Below are 20,151 nucleotides of genomic sequence, written 5' to 3' on the forward strand. Positions count from 1 at the left end.
TTGATCTTTATAATAATTTGTATTTTCCTGAGGATAACAAGATCTCTATTCGGTAGCAGATACGACAAAATTACTAGAAACCAAAAAGCTTAGTACTGGACCAAAGTGTCTATTTATATTTTTACTAAACTACCAGTGATCCACTAAAAAAAATTCTGGTGGAAAGAAGCGGGCACTGTTCCACAAGATGAAAACTTCAAATTGGAATATCTATACCATATTTAAGATGAATATGTAGAGGAAAGGTGGTATGAGAATAACTTGAAAAAAAATTAACTTCAACACCCTGTATCTGAAAATAATGCGTTTACGGGCCTATGTTTATAGGTTTTTTTTTCTCAAAATGTTCCGAGAAATCTGTCATTTTTATTTGTCCTTCTAATTTAGAAATATCCTGTATACATTAATTCGAATAAAAAATGATATTTAATATGTAAAGAAGCTCTTTGGATATAGGAAATATGTTTTGCTGTGACATTTTCTACAATAAAATATATTATTTGAAGTTATTTTGAGAGCTTGAAGAGATTTATTTTCTCTGCAGAAAGTACATTGGTATCTTAGGGACTTTGAAGCAACATTGAATTCTAACCTCAAACAGTTTGCTAGTAGAGAGAAAGTAATGAATCAAAGTAATCTTCAAAATAAAATACTATGTAATAATAATAACTTTATTACAACATTGGATTTAACAAAATCAATAATGACAACAGACCCTTTCGTATATGCCACTTGGATATTTATACTTGACGTCATCAATGACGTCACTGTTCCTCATTGCATGAAATTACATTTCAGCTGCTTCATTGAATTTTTTGATCGCTATTTTTTTGAGAAATATTCATGCGAATTCAAAATATTCACTCTTTATGTGCTCTATGAATAATTTGAGACGATTAATAGTCTAATATCCATTTTTATAGGGATTCGATTTGCACGAAATTTTTTGAAAATGCTAGTGTTTGTTTTTTGATTAAAGATTAACCATATATGGCCAGAAAATTGTGATTCTTGAAATGTCATTGAGTAGGCACATCAATATCCATAATAATATGTGTTAAAAGCCAAATATTCGAAAAAACAACGGAATTAATTCAGAAAACGACTAAATCATCAAAAGCATATAAAAAGCGCAGACAAAACTCTCGATGTAGGCAACCAAACAAACCGCAACGTGTACCAAGTTTTGCCGCGTTCTCTTCGTTCAGGCGATCCAGCGTCTTTTAAAAATCCTCCAGATCCGCCTAGTCAATCATTATAGCGTATTAATCCCATTAGTTTAGAATCAACGTTACATAACAATGTGTGCAGAATTTATGTCGATTTCACTGATACCACATACCCAGTCTACAACGTCATAGAAACCTGTATTTGCGGTTTTTGTAGACTAGAGGGCACCGGCCAGAATGTCGAAATTCATTCTGTTCACTATTCTATTCACCTCGTTTGATGAATGAAAGAAAACGCATTCTTAGAGATTTTGTAACGCAATATGAGAAGTTATCGGCTTTTATTGATGGGTTGAGGGGATTGTGAGAATTTCAAGACATAATCTCAAAAAAATCAAGCGGTGATGAATCCCATTATCTAGGCGGCCAACTTTGTCGTTCTCATTTCTTAATATGATTGATTTTGACAATTCTCCTCCAACAGGCCAATTGAAGAGTCCCCGGTCTACCGTAGTAAAACACATTTTTTTGGCAAAATTCGATTTTATTATTCAACATGTTCCCTTCGAAAGCGATACAGCGATTAAAGCGATCTTCCAACTTTTCGATAACATTTTTGTAGTACGATTTGTCTTTCGCTTGAAATGGGCCTCACTTTTGGCGATTATTTCTTCATTGGCGCTAAATTTCTTTCCAGCGAGCAATCTTTTGAGGTCCGAGAACAGGAAAAAGTCGCTGGGGTCAGATCTGGCGAATACGGTGGTTATAGAAGCGATTCGAAGCCCAATTCATGCAATTTTGGCATTGTTTTCATTGATTTGTGACACGGCGCATTGTCTTGATGAAAGAGCACCTTTTTTTCTTCTAATGAGGCGGTTTTTAACGATTTCAACCTTCAAACGATCCAATAACCCTATATAATAATCGCGGTTGATGGTCTGGCCCTTTTGGAGGTAATCAATGAATATTATACCTTGCGCATACCAGAATACTGATGCCATAACCTTGCCAGCTGACTGTTGTGTTTTTCCTTGGTTTGAATTCGGTTCATCGTGTGCAGTTCACTCAGTGAAATGTGATGGTGCCATGTTTCATCCATTGTCATATATCGACGCAAAAAAAAGGTTTATGGCACTTAAACAGCTTCAAACACTGCTCAGAATCATTAACACGTTGTTGCTTTTAATCGATTGTGAGCTCACGCAGCACCCATTTCGCTCACAGCTTTCTCATATACAAATATTCGTGAATGATATTATGTACACATTCATATAATATCTTCACAATGTCTGCTATCTCGATCAACTTCACTTTACGGTCATTCAAAATTATTTTGTGAACTTTTTTGATTTTTTCGTCGGTGACAGCCTCTTTTGGGCGTCCACTGCGTTCGCCGTCTTCGGTGCTCATTTCACCACGTTTAAAATTAGCATACCAATCAATGATTGATATTCCTGGTGCAGACCCCGGAAACTCTTCATCAAGCCAAGATTTTGCTTCAACTGTATTTTCTCCCTTCAAAAAGCAATATTTTATCAGCGGACGAAATTCTTTTTTTCCATCTGATTTCAAATAACACAAATAGCTACACTCACAACGCAATATCTCACAAACTAATGGTCGGACTGCTGTCAAATTTTTACACGTATCGTTTGAAGGTTGGTACTAACTGAAAATCATATGGATTTAATACTAGCACCCCCATCTGTGCGTCAAACCGGGACTTTTCAATTGGCCTGATAAGAACATTGATTTTGACATTTCTCCTTCACGTTCACATGCAAAATTAATGGCTGTTTTCTCTTTTAGCATCCAATAATTGAATAACGATAGTGTCAGTTGGTTGAGTGTAAACATAAAGTTGGAATTGAAATCTTGTTACAAAAAATACAATTTGTAGTGTTGCCAAGTCAATAAACTGTAGATAAAACAACTCAGGAATTTGAGTAGGATATACATTTTTGACTAACGCCAGTCCGATAAGTTATCAAGCACAAGAATGTGTCAATATTTATTTTTAACTTAATGGTTCGATAAAATTCACTAAAAAATTATCACGGCGCTAAATTCTCAATTGAAATCTGTCACAAAGTCGGTCAGATGAATGATAACTATAATTACATAAGAATGTTGTATGTGATTCGTTTGTGCAATCGAGCGTTCAGGCATTTAATACTCAGAAATATTGATATATCTGTGAGAATTGTACGGTTGATTGGTTTCTTGAAGATTATAGTTATCAGCAACTCTTCCGCGTTTTTTGGACATATTTGTTCAATTATAACCGGCACGTTTACGCTTTTATTCTTATCAAGAACGTAACTTATTAATACATAGGCGTACAACTATGTTTCCGCCATTTTTTTTTCCGAAATTCGAGGCTTTATTGTAAAAAACTGGTTATACATTTATGATTCAAAGTATTGTCCATCGCTGGTCACTACTTTCTCCCATATTTCGGGCAGCGTACGAATCCCGCGTTGAAAACAATGGACATCTTCTGAAGCGATCCACGAATCGATTCAATCTTTTACTTCTTCATAAGACCGGAAGTGCTGGTCAGCCAGGCTGCGTGTCATTTATCGAAACAGGTGATAGTCCGAGGGAGCAACGTCTGGAGAATACGGCGGGTGGGGTAGGACATCCCATTTCAACGTTTCCAAGTATGTCTTGACCACTTTCGCAACATGGGGTCATGCTGTAAAATCACTTTATCATGTCTCTCATTGTATTGCGGCCGTTTGTCTTTCAATGCTTGGCTCAAACGTATTAATTGTATTCGATAACAATCGCCTGTGATTGTTTCAGTCGGTTTTAACAACTCATACACTACGCCGAGCTGGTTACACCAAATACTGAGCATGACCTTGGAACCGTGAATTTTCAGTTTGGCCGTCGTTGTGGAAGCATGGCTGTGATATCCCCAAGATTTTTCTGCACTTAGGATTATTGTAATTAACCCATTTTTCGTCTTCAGTCACAATGCGATGCAGAAATCCCTTTTATGCCTTGCAAGCAGCTGTTCACAAGCAAATAAAAGCCATTCAACATCTCTCGGCTTCAACTCGTACGGCACCCAATTTTCATGTTTCTGAATCATTCCCATGACTTTCAAGCGTTCTGAAATAGCTTGTTGCTTCACTCCTAATAATCCTGCCAATTCTTGTTGCGTTTGACATGAGTCTTAATCAAGTAATGCCTAAAATTCTGTATCTTCGAAAACGTTCTCCCTTCCATCGCCATGCAGGTCTTCGACGTCAAAATCACCGTTCTTGAAGCGTTATAACCACTATCGGCACGTTATTTCACTAATAGCGGCCTCACCATAGGTATTTGAGAGCATTCAATGAGCCTCAACCGCAGATTTCTTCATTTTGAAGCAGGAAATTAAAACCTCCCGTAAATGACGAGAATTTGGCTCGTAAGCTGACATGTTTAATCGAGAATAACTTTATGATGCAGACACAAATCGACTGATATTTCGATGACGTTATGTTTTAAAATATCTAAGCTTATTTTATGACATCTACGATCAATTTATTTCGACTACCACTTACCGCCACAGCCTTATATTACAAAACGGCGGAAGCAAAGTTGTACACCTAACATATAAATCATATTTTGATAATTTTAACATCGTATAAACATCATATATAACATTGAACAAAGATATATAGAATATTTTTAGAATTTTGCGATGTCTGTAATATTATGGAATTATCATATCATATCATGGAATTCTCGTAGGTTTCTGTCCCAAACAGTGCTGTTCTTCAGAGATTAGCACAGCATTTGACGCCATCTCTCTAGCTAAAAAAGAATTACAACAATTCCATACCTAAGAAAACTGATTGTGTTTTAGGTGGCCGCTTTATTACTTTGTTTTTTATTATTATTATTTTATTACGTGTTTCAAGTAGAGAACTATAAAATGTTAACCCAACAGCGAATAGTTGTACGGTCTGCATGTGAAAAAAAAGTCTCCCTATCAGGGGCTCGAACTCTCGACCTTCAGATTACAGGTGCATGATCTTAACTAGACACATCGTCAATTTATCATTATGAAAGCGAAAAGGTGCGGAATTCATATCTCTTGTCGATACACCTTTCAGTTCCCTTTATTATGATGCGATACCGTTACTTCTGCCATTTCCTGTTCGATCCAAGAGTGACATTTAGCAACGTTAGCGCTTCAAAATGAGGCACTGTCGATTCCGACATGAGAATTTCGTTCTGGCAGGAGGTTTGAACACGATTTTCCTATTTTTAACGTCCGCTGATAGAGGTGGTGCTCTTTGGCCAGGCATTTACCTCACTTTCACTGATTTTGTGCCTTGTCAGAGCGTTCTTATCCCTTGTATCTGTCAGAGCCGTTGAAAATCTACGTTTCGAGCGAGGAGAAAAAAAAAACGTGGATAACGAACGGACGAGGTTTCGGTCGGTTGTGAGATCATCAGGGACGGACTCTAGTTTGAGAAAAATTGAACGTTTTGTTAGTTTTATTGAGATGAGAATTTTTTGTGTAGGTGATGATTTTTTGTGATACATAGTCATAGTCATAGTCATTTATTTTTCCATCAAAAATTTACATGGACTGTCAATTAAATATTAAATATAAGAAATAAAAAACAAAAATGCATACATATAAGTACATATACAAAACGAAACAACCATCACAAACTTTGCAGGTCAGCCACACCATCAAAAAACTCCCTCACACTATAAAACTCGCCCTGCATCAACAATCTCCTGGTAGAATATTTAAATTTGGCCGAATGAAACCCTCGAATGCTTAGTGGTAATGCGTTGTACAGATTGATGCCGTTAGACACGAAACACCTTTGCACTGCCGCGGTTCGAATTTTCGGCTGCCTTATGTTATCTTTTCTGCGGGTATTGTGTTCGTGAAAATCAGACTGCCGGGCATATTCCCTCCTATTATCATGGATGAAGCACAAACAGGCAAGAATGTAGCACGATGGTATGGTTAGTATGCCATATCTCCGGAATAATCCTCTACAGCTTTCTGTTTTAGGTAGGCCAGCCAGAACCCGCATACAGGGGTCTCACTAAATTGGAGGTACAAACAAAACGGATCATTTAAAGAAATAAGTCCCATGACCATAGGTCCGCAAAAGCTTTGTATTCAAGATACAGGGTGTTGAAATTCTTTTTTTTCGAGTTTTTTTCTCATAGCACCTTCCTTAAAAAGATGTTGAACTTATGTGATATGATAATTTTGAATACAAATCTACAGGGTGATTTTTTTTCTGGTACAGTGCCCGCTTTTTTCCTCTAGAAACTTTTTTTGGTTAACCACTGGTAGTTTAAAAAAATTTATAAAGAACTTTGGTCAGCACTACACTTTTTGGTGATGTAGTTTGTGTGTATCTGCTACGTATTTCAAGAATAAAATTTCAAACAATTTCTTAGTAATCGACAGGAAAATCCAAATTATTATAAAGATCCAGTTAATAGTTAATGAGATGTGATGAATGAATTAGTTATAAGTACTTATTCACCCAATCTGTAGTTGAGATTGATGAAGATTCGATAAACTGGTATAATCATCACAAAAAGTGGGACTATAAAAATCACCCTGTAAACATAGCGTTTGTGGGTATAAAGGACTGTTTTTCTTGAAAATATCCAAGGAATCTTTCATTTTCCTTTATACCTACAATTTAGGTACACCCTATAATTTAAACTTCGACTTTATTATCTTTTATTCATATTCATTATTAATTAAAATTAATAATATATATTTATTTATTACTTCTACTTATACCCAGGTTCGGAGCGAAGAATTTTGCGCCCCTACTAAAAAAGCATCAAACAGGCAGAAAAAATTTTACATTTAACAGTTATTCGAAAGCAAAATCCTAGAAATTATCCATAAGTTGAATGTGTATAAACATCGGCTTTCAAATAATTCGAGAGCAGAGGTAGTGTTGTTTTTTGTCTTTGTGTGTGAAATACATAATGATTTCATCCCTGTTTCAATGGGGGTAATAGGGAATTCTGTTTATATTGGTTGGGCTGTGTTATTTAGTACAGGCGGATTAGCAAAGGCGGTTTGGAGATTTTTATTGCAGGGAATGTTGATGAACGCAGCGGGGCGAAACAATCTTATGATTGTTTTTAACAATGAAATATGAAAAAGTGACTAGCAAACTGGGCCGAATTTCCGCCCATCAAAAAGAGGCGGTTACTTCACTGTTTCCCCCCAAACGTCGGTCCTGTTCATACCTATTTTGTTTGTCTTCTCTGTAGCCTCGAAAAAGTCTGAATATAAAGACGAAACGTTGACTTAGACCATAGAGTAATAAACAGAGGAAGTATAAGCAAATTTTACATGTCCCCAACATGGTTTGATTACGTTGTCGGATTGCGATCTTCTTTAAATCCACAATTTTACTATATCATTATGAATGTATATTGTATTGAATGAAATATATTTATTTGGGTGATTCCCGATTAAAAATGCAAATTTGAATATTTGGAATCCGATATTTTTCCTTATTGTCGAATATTGCAGAATATTCATTTTTTTCTGTATCTACCTGCTGAAATCCAAGGTTTGTCAACTTTTGCTCTCCTAGTGTTATCGGTTGTTTCACGTCGTTTGGCGCGCTTGAAGTTTGTTTTCTGAATTTCTGACATATTTAGGTATTTATTTCAGTAAATATTGAGTTAATATGGAACGTTGATTCACTATGGGACATAAGAAGTGCGTTCTTTGTGGAGAAACTCGCGAATTTAGTAAGATATCGTATCACTGATATGTTTTCATTTCCGCACGTTTCATGACAAATTTGATAGTTCATGGTGGGGACAAAATTTGTTTATTGAAAATGACATATGCTCCCTCTATATATGTTTATTACACTGAGACTAAGACCAAATTAGTCGACTGATTTCTATGTTCCTAACCCTATAATTTGAACTCCATAAAGGAGTTCGTGAAAACACCAAATTCATATAATTTAAAATCCATCACTCAAACAACATCCTGCTAGTCCGGTCCTGCAAATCTTTAGCATCCTTCCTGCCAGATGATCGATTGCTTCGATGATTTTCTCGCGTTTTGACCGTTTGACGAGATCGTAACCAATTTTTGCAACATGTAGTCCGCACGAGAAGAGAAAATTCGTTCACAGAGTGGCGATAAGACAACTCGCTTTTGGCCTCAGCAACGTCCGCGAATAACCAACCTGCTAATCAGCCGATTTCATCGATCCATCATCGCCTGATCACAGACGAAAACTTCCTGTGGTTCTCGATGATCGTGAAAAACGCAAGTGGCGAAGATGAGAGTGGCTGTTAATTTTAGTCTCTCTATCGCGGAAATCGTTAACAACGTCCTTTTAATCAGCTTCCTTTGTTCTCCGGCCAGTCTTGTAGCTTGTCTGGTATGATAATTATTTCCTTGTCGGTATCTTGGTGGTAATTTGCGAATTTCAGTGGTTTCGTGATCTCCGTTTTGTCTCTTATTATGAGCGTTGCTACTTTTACACGTTTCCGAAAGCGATCGAATAGCTATTAAATGATTTTTGATAGCATTTTGTTGAGAATGAGGCGAACTGTTGTTTTTGCGAGCTTTTTCCAACCTTAATTTCTCCTAAGGATGTTTGAATTGTGCTACTAGAACTAGATTGTTGTTTTACTGGTGCTGCATCGTATGCCACCAGGATATGTGACCTTCCAAATGCTAAAGGACTAGGCAACAGCCTAATGGAAAGATTGTCACCGGTTGATTTTTCGTATTTTGTAGAATATGATCTCCTACATGAGATACAGCAATACAAAAATTATCAACTTCAAACAACAAAGTATGTGTGGATGTAATCTCAGTATTAGGAAAGGAAATGTAAGCGGGGCATCATACATTCCAACGTATGATACAAATGTACAGATAAAAACCTCAGCAAAAACTCTGTCTCCCCGTATAGGTATAGTGATTGGTTTGTGTATTTGTTTACAGAATAAGCTGACATATTTATATTGAAGGGCTTCCTCCTCATCCAAACAAAGTCTTCTCTATTATTTCTCTTCACCAACGGTTGACGACTTTATAATTAAATCTGAAAACAAAAAGAAAAAGAACCAGAAAGGAGAAATAAATGTTAGTTTCCATTTTATTGATTTTAAGTTAGCGACCCATTCCAAAAAGAATCTGAAACTGAATGGATATCTTGGAAAACACCATGAAATTTATAAATTAGACAAGTATTCACCAAGTGGTCAATGGTTTCTTCTACACTACACTCACATATTGGGCTATCAATAGAATGCCACTTGAAGAGCATACTATTGCAACTGCTATGACCAGTCCTAAGTCGATTTAAAATACACCAAATTTTCCTGGGAAGATCGAAACCTAAAACTTTCTCTGAAGGATCAATGATTAGACTTTTGTTGAAGACATTACAAGAACTCCAATCCGAACGCCAAATTTCCTTGTCACTTTCATTAGATTGAAGGAAGGTATTAATCCATAAAGGTTTGCGTGACTTTAATCTGGCAGTTCTTGAATCTGGGAGGTAAGATACAATTGGAAATAAGTTCGAGTAAAAATGAAATTTTTCCCAAGATTTCTGAGCTGAGACCTGTCTACGAATATGAGGCGGAAGTATATGTGATAGCATTGGTAACTAATGTAAAGGTGTAGATCGAATAGTTCCACTGATAATTCTCATAGAAACGTTAAGCTGTGCATCAATTTTATGAACCAAAGAGAACAACTGTATTCAGCAGCAGAAAAAACAAGGCCAAAGCTGCCGTACGAAAAGTGCTGGCATCAGCACCCCATGAAGAACAAGAAAGTCTATAATTGGCCCAACTCAATCTTATTACTACTTACTAGTTTTCGAGATACAGGGTGGCATTTCTTAATGGTAACGTGCTTATTCCTCAGATATGGCCTTCAGTGATTACTAGCTTTTAGCCCTAAATAAAAAATGATTGCGTTAGTTGAAGCCTATTTCGAAAGAAAAGACGAATTATTCAACAGAAAAGGTAGTGAAATGTTACAGGAGCTTAAGAGGTGACAACAAGTTGAATAATGAAGTCGAACTACTTTAAGAAAAAATGTGTTTTCACTGGTTATGTCCAGGACTATTATTATTGAGTGAAGTGCTATACAGAATTCTACACGGAAAAGACCTATTCGAATTATCCTTCCAGTTCTAGAACTTGATCCATTACATGGCCACTATATCTTACAAAATGGTTTATAAGTGTGCATTTACGCAGTAGGTATCAAATAACAGATATCGCGTAACAATTATCAAGTAACGAATACTCTAAACGTTACCTTTCAACAGAATGAATAGCAATAATTAGGAGTAGGTGATATTTTAATGAAAATAACCTAATATTTTCATGATAAACCACTTTCATAATCTTCATTGAAATGGAAGAAGCCGATGCGTTTTTTGCCTAATTGTTATTTGCTATATGTTATTTGGTGCTGCATAAATTGACTACTCATTTTCTTTCGCCCTGCAGAATATTTCAACTTCCACGCATCCTAAAAGTTCAATTGTGACCAATTTCGAGGGTTTCTTATTGATTACAATGCACCAAACCAGTAGGTTAAGCTTCAGTCTACTTATACGAGTATATTTACACTTCAACATATCATTATAACCTACGTTACTACAAAAAAGAGGCGATTGAACTTTACGATAAGTTCAACGTTTATAAGGTTTCTACCTACTACCCTTTCAACGCATGCAAATATGTAACTCTATGCGTGGCACGTTCCACTTTCGAATGCTCCCCTAACTTTTTCCCAGTGGCGCACTTTTGATTTTGAAACCTCCTCTAACAAAAAGGATGAATCATCTTATTCCATTAGAAAATGGTAGTATTATATCAATACAATGTCTACTTAGCAGTACAGGATGTCCCTGATTTAATGATTCAATTCTATGATAAAAAATATTAGGGTAATTTCAAATGATATTTTTCAATAGAGTAACAGCCTTTCGAGCCTTATGGTGAATTTTATTTATTTCCTCTAGATCTTACGTAGGGAATGTAAATGAAGTATTGTTATTTGGGAACTATAATTACTGATTAACCATACAGGATGTTCCTGGAACCAAGGAATCTCACAATGTGAGATTCCTAGGTTAACTTCTCAGAGCAATAAACATAGATTTGGGGAACATATGTCATTTTCATGAGCAAATTTTATCCCCAACATGAACTATCAAATTTAACATGAAGCGCGCGGAAATGAAAACGTATCATCGATACGATATTTCACTCAATTCGCGAGTTTTTCCACGAAGAACGCACTTCTGATGTCCCATAGTGAATCAACGTTTCATATTAACTCAAAATATATTAAATTAAATACCTAAATATATCAGAAAATTATCAAACTTCAAGCGCGCCAAACGACGTGAAACAACCGATGACACTAGGAGAGCAAAAGTTGCCAAACCTTGGATTTCAGTAGATAGAAACAGAAAATAATAAATATTCTACTTATTATGAATTCGACAATTAGGAAAAATATCGGATTCCAAATATTCAAATTTGCATATTTAATCGAGAATCACTCAAATAAATACCTATATTTCATTCAATATAATATACATTCATAAACATTCATAATGATATAGTAAAAATGTAGGTTTGAAAATGTATCACTATCCGACAACGTAATCTAACTATCTTGGGGACACGTAGAAGTTGCGTGTATTCCCTCTATTTATGTTTATTACTCTATGGTTAACTTTGAAAAAATTTTTATGAACATGGGCTAGCAAAAGCTTTGTTTTCGAAATACTGGGTGTTTCTTGTAGTCCTACTTTTTTGTGATGATTATACCAGATTATTGAACCGTTATTAATTTTAGCTACTGCTTGGAAAAATAAGTATCAAACTTAAAATTGATTCATTTATCACAACTGATTTAGTGGATCTTTATAATAATTTGGATTTTCCTGAGGATTGCGAGAGGATTGTTTGAAACTTTTTTTCGAAATCGGTAGGAAACACGATAAAACTATACAAGAAACCAATAAGTGAAGTACTGGACTAAAGTTTCTTTCTACATTTTTCTAAAATACCAGTTGTCCACAAGAAATAATTCTGTACGAATGAAGCAAACACTGTTTCCGAAAAAATATCACCCTGTAGATTTGCATTCAACATTACGAGTAGCTTATCACATGATGAAAATTTTGAATCGGCATGTCTATACTAAATTCAAGTTGAATATCTTGTGGAGGAAAGAAGATATGAGAGAAAACTAAAAAACAAACAATCAAACTTTGATAATACCTTGTATTTCGAAAACAAAGCATTTGTGCCTTATGTTTTTAGGACTTTTTATCATTAAAATGATTCGCGGACTCTGTCATTTTTGTTTGAACCTCCTATTCAGGAACAGCCTGCATAATAACCGATTTTCATAATTAATTTCGAGTAAATAGATATTTTTTTAATATTTTTGGTTACATATTCCTCCCAAAATTTCAGCAGGGGTTAGGTTAGGTTGTGTTAGGTCTTTACATATCCCTGCTAAAATTTCAGCAGAGCTTAGCATAAATTTTTCCCTGCTAACAATAAAATATTGAATATTAAGAATAATAAACCAAAAACAAGGCAGAAACTAACAAAAAACCACACACAAACAGTAGTAGATTAATAATTTCAGTAATGAAAGTTTCAAACAACTGAATATTAATATAAATAACAAAAAACAACGCGAAAACTACCAAAAAACCACACACAAACAAGAAAAATTGATAATCTCAATCATACAACTTGCAAACTACCCCCTACCCTTGACAACCCTGTCTACACCCCTGCAACCACCCTCCGAGTCCCGCCGACGCCCCAAAAACGACGTCCACACTCGCCGTCGCGTCGTCTCCAGATCGATACGCCTCAAACAAACGCGCCTGATCCACAAAACCGGAGGAAATCCTTCATCCTTGTTCGGGTATCGAGTTAGCCTTGCCAACGCCGTCAGCTGTTTTCGAAAACAAAGTCCAGTCTACGCGAAATCGCCGCCTACTTAGACCCGAACCGACACTCACTCGATAGTTTTAATTGCGGCAACGTAAGAGGCGCGAGGCGACAATAAAAATTTTTTTTTTCGTGTGTGTTAAGTGCGTTTCACATATTATAAATCGAGGGATGGACACGGGGCTTTAGGTGGCGAGATGAGCAGGATTAAGGGCGGCTGCAAGAAGCCCGAGTACCAGGAGGAGGATTTTGGCGGCAGGACTATCTTGGACGGTGAGTTGAGTTGAGAGTTCTCTGTTTGTGTTTCGCTATGCGGAGAATTCGGTGAGTCAGACAACGTTGCGGTTTGTCGGTGGACCGGACGATCCGGGTCGAAGATGACCATGAAAACGGCTGGCGGTGTCTTGGAAGATTGAGGACGAGGGGGCTTATTGATCGGGATGGTAGCGGTGAGATTCTAGATTTTCGGGTGTCTGCGATTGAAATTTGTAGGTTTTTTCAAAGTACAGGGTTAGGATCGACTAATTTGGATTAAGCCGCTGACGTTTCGTCTATATATTCAGATTGTATCAAGGCTACAGAGGAAACAAACAAACTAGGCTTAAGTTGAAGTAACAAATAGTTAGATAAAAACCTAATTTCAGTTATACTTTATACAGAATGTTCCTAAATTGGTGGTACAAGCGAGAATGACAGATTCCTTGGATCATTTTAATAATAAAAAGTCCTATAAACATGAGGCCGCAAACGCTTTGTTTTCGAGATAGAGGGTGTTATTGAAGTTCGATTTTTTTTTAAAGTTTTCTCTCATAGCATCTGCCCTTCACAAGATATTCAACTTAAGTTTGGCATATAGATAGTATTCATCATATGATTGGCTAATTTTCAATGCAAATTTTTGATATTTTTTCTGGAGCTGTGTCCCTTTGTCTCTTCCAGAATTTTTTTTTGATGTACCACCAGTGGTTTAGAAAGTTGTGAAGAGAAACTTTGGTCTAGTACTACACTTTTTGGTTTCTTGTAGTTTTGTCGTATCTGCTACCGTTTTCGAGAAAAAAAATTCTCTAGTGATCCTCAGGAAAATCCAAATTGTTATAAAGATCCAGTTAGTAAGCTTTGATTAATAAATTAATTATAAGTTTTGGTACTTATTCACCCAATCTGTAGCGAAGATTAATAAAAATTCGATAAACTGATATAATCATCACAAAAAAGTAGGACTACAAGACACACCCTGTATATCGAAAACAAAGCGTTTGCAGGTCCATGTTTAGAGGATTTTTTTTTAATATCTGAAAAATCTCTCGTTTTCCTTTGTACATTCAGTTTAGGAACACCTTGATTACAGCAAATCATACCGAAGACATAGAAAGAAATAGAGTCACATGTGGATAATCAATGTTTACAGATTATTACAGATATTGTGTATGTATATTTGTGGTATTTATTTCGTTTTTATGTGCAAATAAGAGACATTCACGGATATATAAACCCTAGATTTTTAGTATATTTAGGCAAATTCAAATAACACGTTTTTTATTTACAAAGAGAGATTGCACAGATGAACTAATTCCCTAAATAAATTTTCCATATACAATTATTGATTCATAGTTTGAGTAAAACAATATTTTCTTTACATTACCTTCTACATAATTAGTTACTACCCGCAAAGCATGGCATACTTGATTGAGTTTGTTCAGTATATATTCAAAATGTGCTGACCATTTCAAAAACTCAAATTATGATTCCCAAGATCCTTAAATATTTTGCTATTTTGAAATTTTGTTCATCAACATTATTCTCTGATGACTTATCTTTAGTTTCACTTGAAATGAGAAAATGTCATTTTTTTCTTGTTGATTGTCATCATTCTACAGCTGATGATGTATATATGTTGACAGTATTCAATTTTTGTTTGATTCATATCATTGTCTGCAACTAGAAAGTTAATATCATTTGCAAAGTTTGTAAGCTACGTCTTCCAACTGGTGAGATATATTGTCCAGGTCATTAACCATTATCAGGAATAATATTAGCCCTAAAATACTTCCTTGTGGCACACCGAATTCACTTTGAAGCAACCCTGAAAAGGATGCTTTGTTATCTTTACTCTTTGCAGTCTATCAGACAAGTCAGATGCAAGCCAAAGCTTTCTAGTTCTTCCAGTTTTAAAAAATCTGTAGAAACTACTGTGTATAGCTAAACAATTGTTATTCACATAATAAAATAGTGTAAAATAGAATAACTCGTATGTATTACACAGTAACTTTAGGTTAGGAACTAACATGAAAAGAACAAGTACAACAATTTCCAAGGTTCAAAGCATTTTGGAGACTGTTTATGACTCATCAAATTATTAGTTTCAAGTGTCATCACTTATTCAATCAATTTGATACTCTCCTTTCATTCCACAGGGCCTCTTATTATCTGTTATAATACACAAAAACTGTAGATAATAAGGAGACAATGGTCCAAAATACACAGTGTCCCATATTGAAGAACTGCCACAATAGCTTTTCCGAATGAAGAAAAATCATGGGAATTTTTGGGAGATAGCAGGTGATAAATAAATAAAGGGTGCTTTTTTAGAGCTATAGAACTTTAATTTGCAATAAAACAACGATGGATTATTCGATTGACATGAATTTTATTTATCCGCAAGATAATTTTGTGGCATTACATTTTAAATATGATTTCTGGCATATGACCGCTACGGCTGGCTCGGATGTAGTCCAATCTGGACGTCCAATTTTCGATGACTTTTTCCAACATTTGTGGTCGTATATCGGAAATAACACGGCGAATGTTGTCTTCCAAATGGTCAAGGGTTTGTGGCTTATCCGCATAGATCAATTACTTTACATAGCCCCACAGAAAGTAGTCTAGCGGTGTTAAATCACAAGATCTTGGAGGCCAATTCACAGGTCCAAAACGTGAAATTAGGCGGTCACCAAACGGGTCTTTCAATAAATCGATTGTGGTACGAGCTGCGTGACATGTTACGCCGTCTTGTTGGAACCACAGCTCCTGGACATCATGGTTGTTCAATTCAGGAATGAAAAAGTTAGTAATCATGGCTCTATACCGATCACCATTGACTGTTACGTTCTGGCCATCATCGTTTTTGAAGAAGTACGGACCAATGATTCCACCAGCCCATAAAGCGCACCAAACAGTCAGTTTTTCTGGATGTAACGGTGTTTCGGCATACACTTGAGGATTAGCTTCACTCCAAATGCGGCAGTTTTGTTTGTTGACGTAGCCATTCAACCAGAAGTGCGCTTCATCGCTAAACAAAATAAAATGGACGTAGGCGCGATACGTATTCCGTACAGAACCATTATTTTCGAAATAAAATTGCACTATTTGCAAGCGTTGTTCAGGCGTGAGTCTATTTATGATGAATTGCCAAACCAAACTGAGAATAAATCACTTGACAGCTGTTAAATCGGTCGCCATCTTGAACAGTAATGCCAACTTAAAGTTATATACCTTGAATAAAAACACCCGTTAGTACTGCGTCCAAAAAGTACCGGAAATTTGTCAATTCTTCTTTTTTGTCTTCTATCGAGTAAAAACGGGAGCCTTGAGAGGTAATAAAAAGTCTGCCGGAGTCATATCAGGAAAATATGGTGGTTTTTGCTGTTTGTTGAGATTGTGATCGTAAATAAAAAAGTCTTATTCGAAGAGTTATTTGGCATTATCGTGACTAGTTATATGATCAATTTTTAGTAATTCCTCTGCAGAATGTTTAATTCCAACAATTTTCCAAATACTTAAATTTTCTAAAGTGAGCATTGACGCAAACAATTATTATCTACAACCTGACCTGACCTAACCTCAAAAAATTAATTTCGCTAGCACTCTCTACGTTTCAAACGTGAACAAACCTTCATTTTGGTCCTTCGTGTGGTCACGTCGATTTTATCTTTCTTCCACATCTCAACTTTTCGCTGAGACCTTCGAGCAAATACCAAATTTATTCAACGGAAAGCAAAATTCCAACAATTACGTTTGGTTTCTCAATTCAATAACTTAACGAGATCTATAGTACGTTAAAAAATTCCGCTAATGAGAACAATAAGTTTCACAATTTTACCTATACCAATCAAGCAGAATGAGTTTGCTGATCCGAAGATGTAACACACCACTTTCTTGATTAATATTTGCAGATCGTATGTTTGCCAATAGGTTCAAACGCCAGTTTCTACAATTCCCAAGAAGTCATGCATTGTTTGATCAATTAGACGCTGTCAATTTACCTGTCAACCGTTGGGAGGTTGCGTAATGCCACTATTTATTCATGCTGGTTGTATTTGCAAAGTGGAATGATGTAGATGACGCAACGTCTGGAAGTCTATAAATTTTGAGCAAGTTTGCGCAATGCCGTGTGTTTATAACTGCTTTTTTTCAAGGCGAACAATGGAAACATGGGATGCAAATATGATTTATTGGAATTTTTGGAGGTTCCTAATGAATATTGATGTTTTTTGAGGTCTGGAATTCAATAGAAGTGGCATTCTTCGTTTTTATGAAAATACGTCCGTAGACCGTAATAGGCTTCAACCTCAGCAATCACTTCTTCATTAGAGTCAATTTTCTTTCCTTGGAGCATTTTTTTGAGTTCTGCAAACATCCAGCAATCACTGGAGGCCAGATCACTTCTTCATTAGAGCCTAATTTAGAGTCAAAATATCCATGCAAAAAATCCTTTTCATTCCATTTAAACATCTCCAAACAGCGATTTTCTTCTCAGGGCTCTATTGTTCTTTGAGCATTTCCATCAAAAATTTTTGAATTCAATTCAGGAACATCCTGTATATCTCTATGAATTGCGTGCATGACTAATAATATGTTACAACAATGAAAATTACGTAAATGGAAGTCCATTAAGGTATAAATATATAAATATGTAAAGATATATTCATCATTATGTTGATTCAATTTTTTTAGACTAGACTTGCACATCTCATCATATTAAATTTTGTTATTTTCATTAAAATAATTGATAAACTTAGTAGGAATGATGTATTTAATACCATGAAAAATAGGCTCACCATTGATAAATTTAGAAATTATATCACTTTTTCGAGTTGAAAACAAACAATTTTATTTGATATTTCAAGCTGTCTTCACTTTCGTAGACAGTTCTCAATGCCCATAGGTTTTTGAATAAAAGAAAATGCAACTACATTTTTTTGATCAAATCATAGAGTAAGAAACATTGATTGAGGGGGTATACGCAATTTTTACATGTCCCCAACATGGTTAGATGACGTTGTCGGATTGTGATATATTTTCAAATCCACAATTTTACTATACCTTTATGAATGTTTATTATATTGAATGAAATATATTTATTTGTGTGATCCCCAATTAAATATGCAAATTTGAATATTTGAAATCCGATATTTTTCCTAATTGTCGGATTTATAATAAGCAGAATATTTATTATTTTCTGTATCTACCTGCTGAAATCCAAGGTTTGGCAACTTTTGCTCTCCTAGTGTCATCGGTTGTTTCACGTCGTTTGGCGCGCTTGAAGTTTGTTTTCTGAAATTCTGATATATTTAGGTATTTATTTCAATATATTTTGAGTAAATATAAAACGTCGATTCACTTTAGGACATAAGAATTGCGTTTTTAGTGGAGAAACTCGCGAATTGAGTGAAATATAGTTTCACTGATATGTTTTCATTTCCGCGCGCTTCATTTCAAATTTGATAGTTCATGTTGGAGACAGAATTTGCTTACCGAAAATGACATATGCTCCCTCTATCTATGCTTATTACTCCGAGGATTAAATAAACTCAATTTCCGTCTTGTTAATTTCTCAATTCATTTAAATTTTGCATTCATCTTGCGTTTTTTCGCTCATAAAATGAATTATAAATTCCACTCCAGCTAAACAAACTCTTTTTGTTCAAGCTATATTATTTAATTAGTAAAACTTAAATTCCCCATATATGCATATTTCCTAATATGGACAAGGTATGGTTGGCTGACGATAAAAAAAAAATCATTATCTGTGACCCCCTAGATCAAGCTGTCTCGATTCGAAATCAAGAAAGATACTATGTCTCACGGCCAATGAACAAGAGGCATTCTATCAGTTGAGACATTGAGGAAAGAACATGAATATGCGGAATACACATAACAATTTTACCAATTATTTTAAGAGTTTAACTGCGAAATATGTAGACTGAAATGGAAAGTTCCAGATTGAAATGAGCAATAGATGGATCGTCTAGAATATTCAGAATTCGATATTTCCCATATTATGCATCATAGAAATGTATGAGAACTTTTACTTGGGATTTATTTTGGATAGAGAATCCTATTTTGGTATATTTCTTCAATCGATTTAAAGATTTCAGTTTGAATTCTATGGTGGACTCTAAAATTAACTAAAACTATTCACATAAATAATCTCTAACATTTGTAGAACTTGCAGTGTTAGAAGATGAACTTGAAATTACAAAATATAATCCTTAAATTGTAATTTCCAATTTTTTAGGTATCAAAACAGAAAAGATGAAACTTGTTTTAATCAGGTTCCCTAATTCGATTCTAATAATTTCAGTAGCTTCAAGCTAATTGAAATAATTTTTAATATTTCCTCATTCAAATTAGTCAAAATTGACGCAAAAAACATACAAGAGGAACAAGCATTGCATCGAATATTTTTATGCAAGTCCATAGTATTCTCAGCTGGTTAACCTTCAAAACGTTTAACCGGTAAAACAGCATCAGCTGCCGTATCAGAATACACTTATCATTTACACATACTATTATTGCTACCCATCCAGCAGGAAAAGATCTTTAAACAACTTGAAACCCAAGCTGCGAAACGTGCAAAACTTTTGTTTCTCACTGAACCAGAGCAATATTCCAGAATTTTAAATTCACTTTGATTATTATAGGAGAAGGAGAATACATTAGTATATTCTAAATATATTCAATTAGGCTTTTATAAATATACACGTTCATC

The 20,151-nt window shown here is 35.2% G+C and overlaps 1 protein-coding gene across 2 annotated transcripts in view; it reads left to right on the forward strand.

Moving 5' to 3' along the window:
* Nucleotides 1–20,151, forward strand: part of LOC123679820 (triadin) — an 85,999-nt gene that overhangs the window by 26,463 nt on the left and 39,385 nt on the right. Inside the window, exon 1 of one of the 2 annotated variants that reach the window (XM_045617325.1) lies at nucleotides 13,192–13,433. The exons of the other annotated variant lie outside the window; for it this stretch is intronic. Coding sequence (XP_045473281.1) covers nucleotides 13,358–13,433 — 76 coding nt within the window. The 5' untranslated portion in view covers nucleotides 13,192–13,357. Of the gene's footprint in view, nucleotides 1–13,191; nucleotides 13,434–20,151 lie in introns of those variants that run through there. 2 annotated transcript variants of the gene reach the window in all.

This window comes from Harmonia axyridis, chromosome 5 (genome assembly GCF_914767665.1).
Source record: "Harmonia axyridis chromosome 5, icHarAxyr1.1, whole genome shotgun sequence".
In the NCBI taxonomy this organism is placed as follows: domain Eukaryota; kingdom Metazoa; phylum Arthropoda; class Insecta; order Coleoptera; family Coccinellidae; genus Harmonia; species Harmonia axyridis.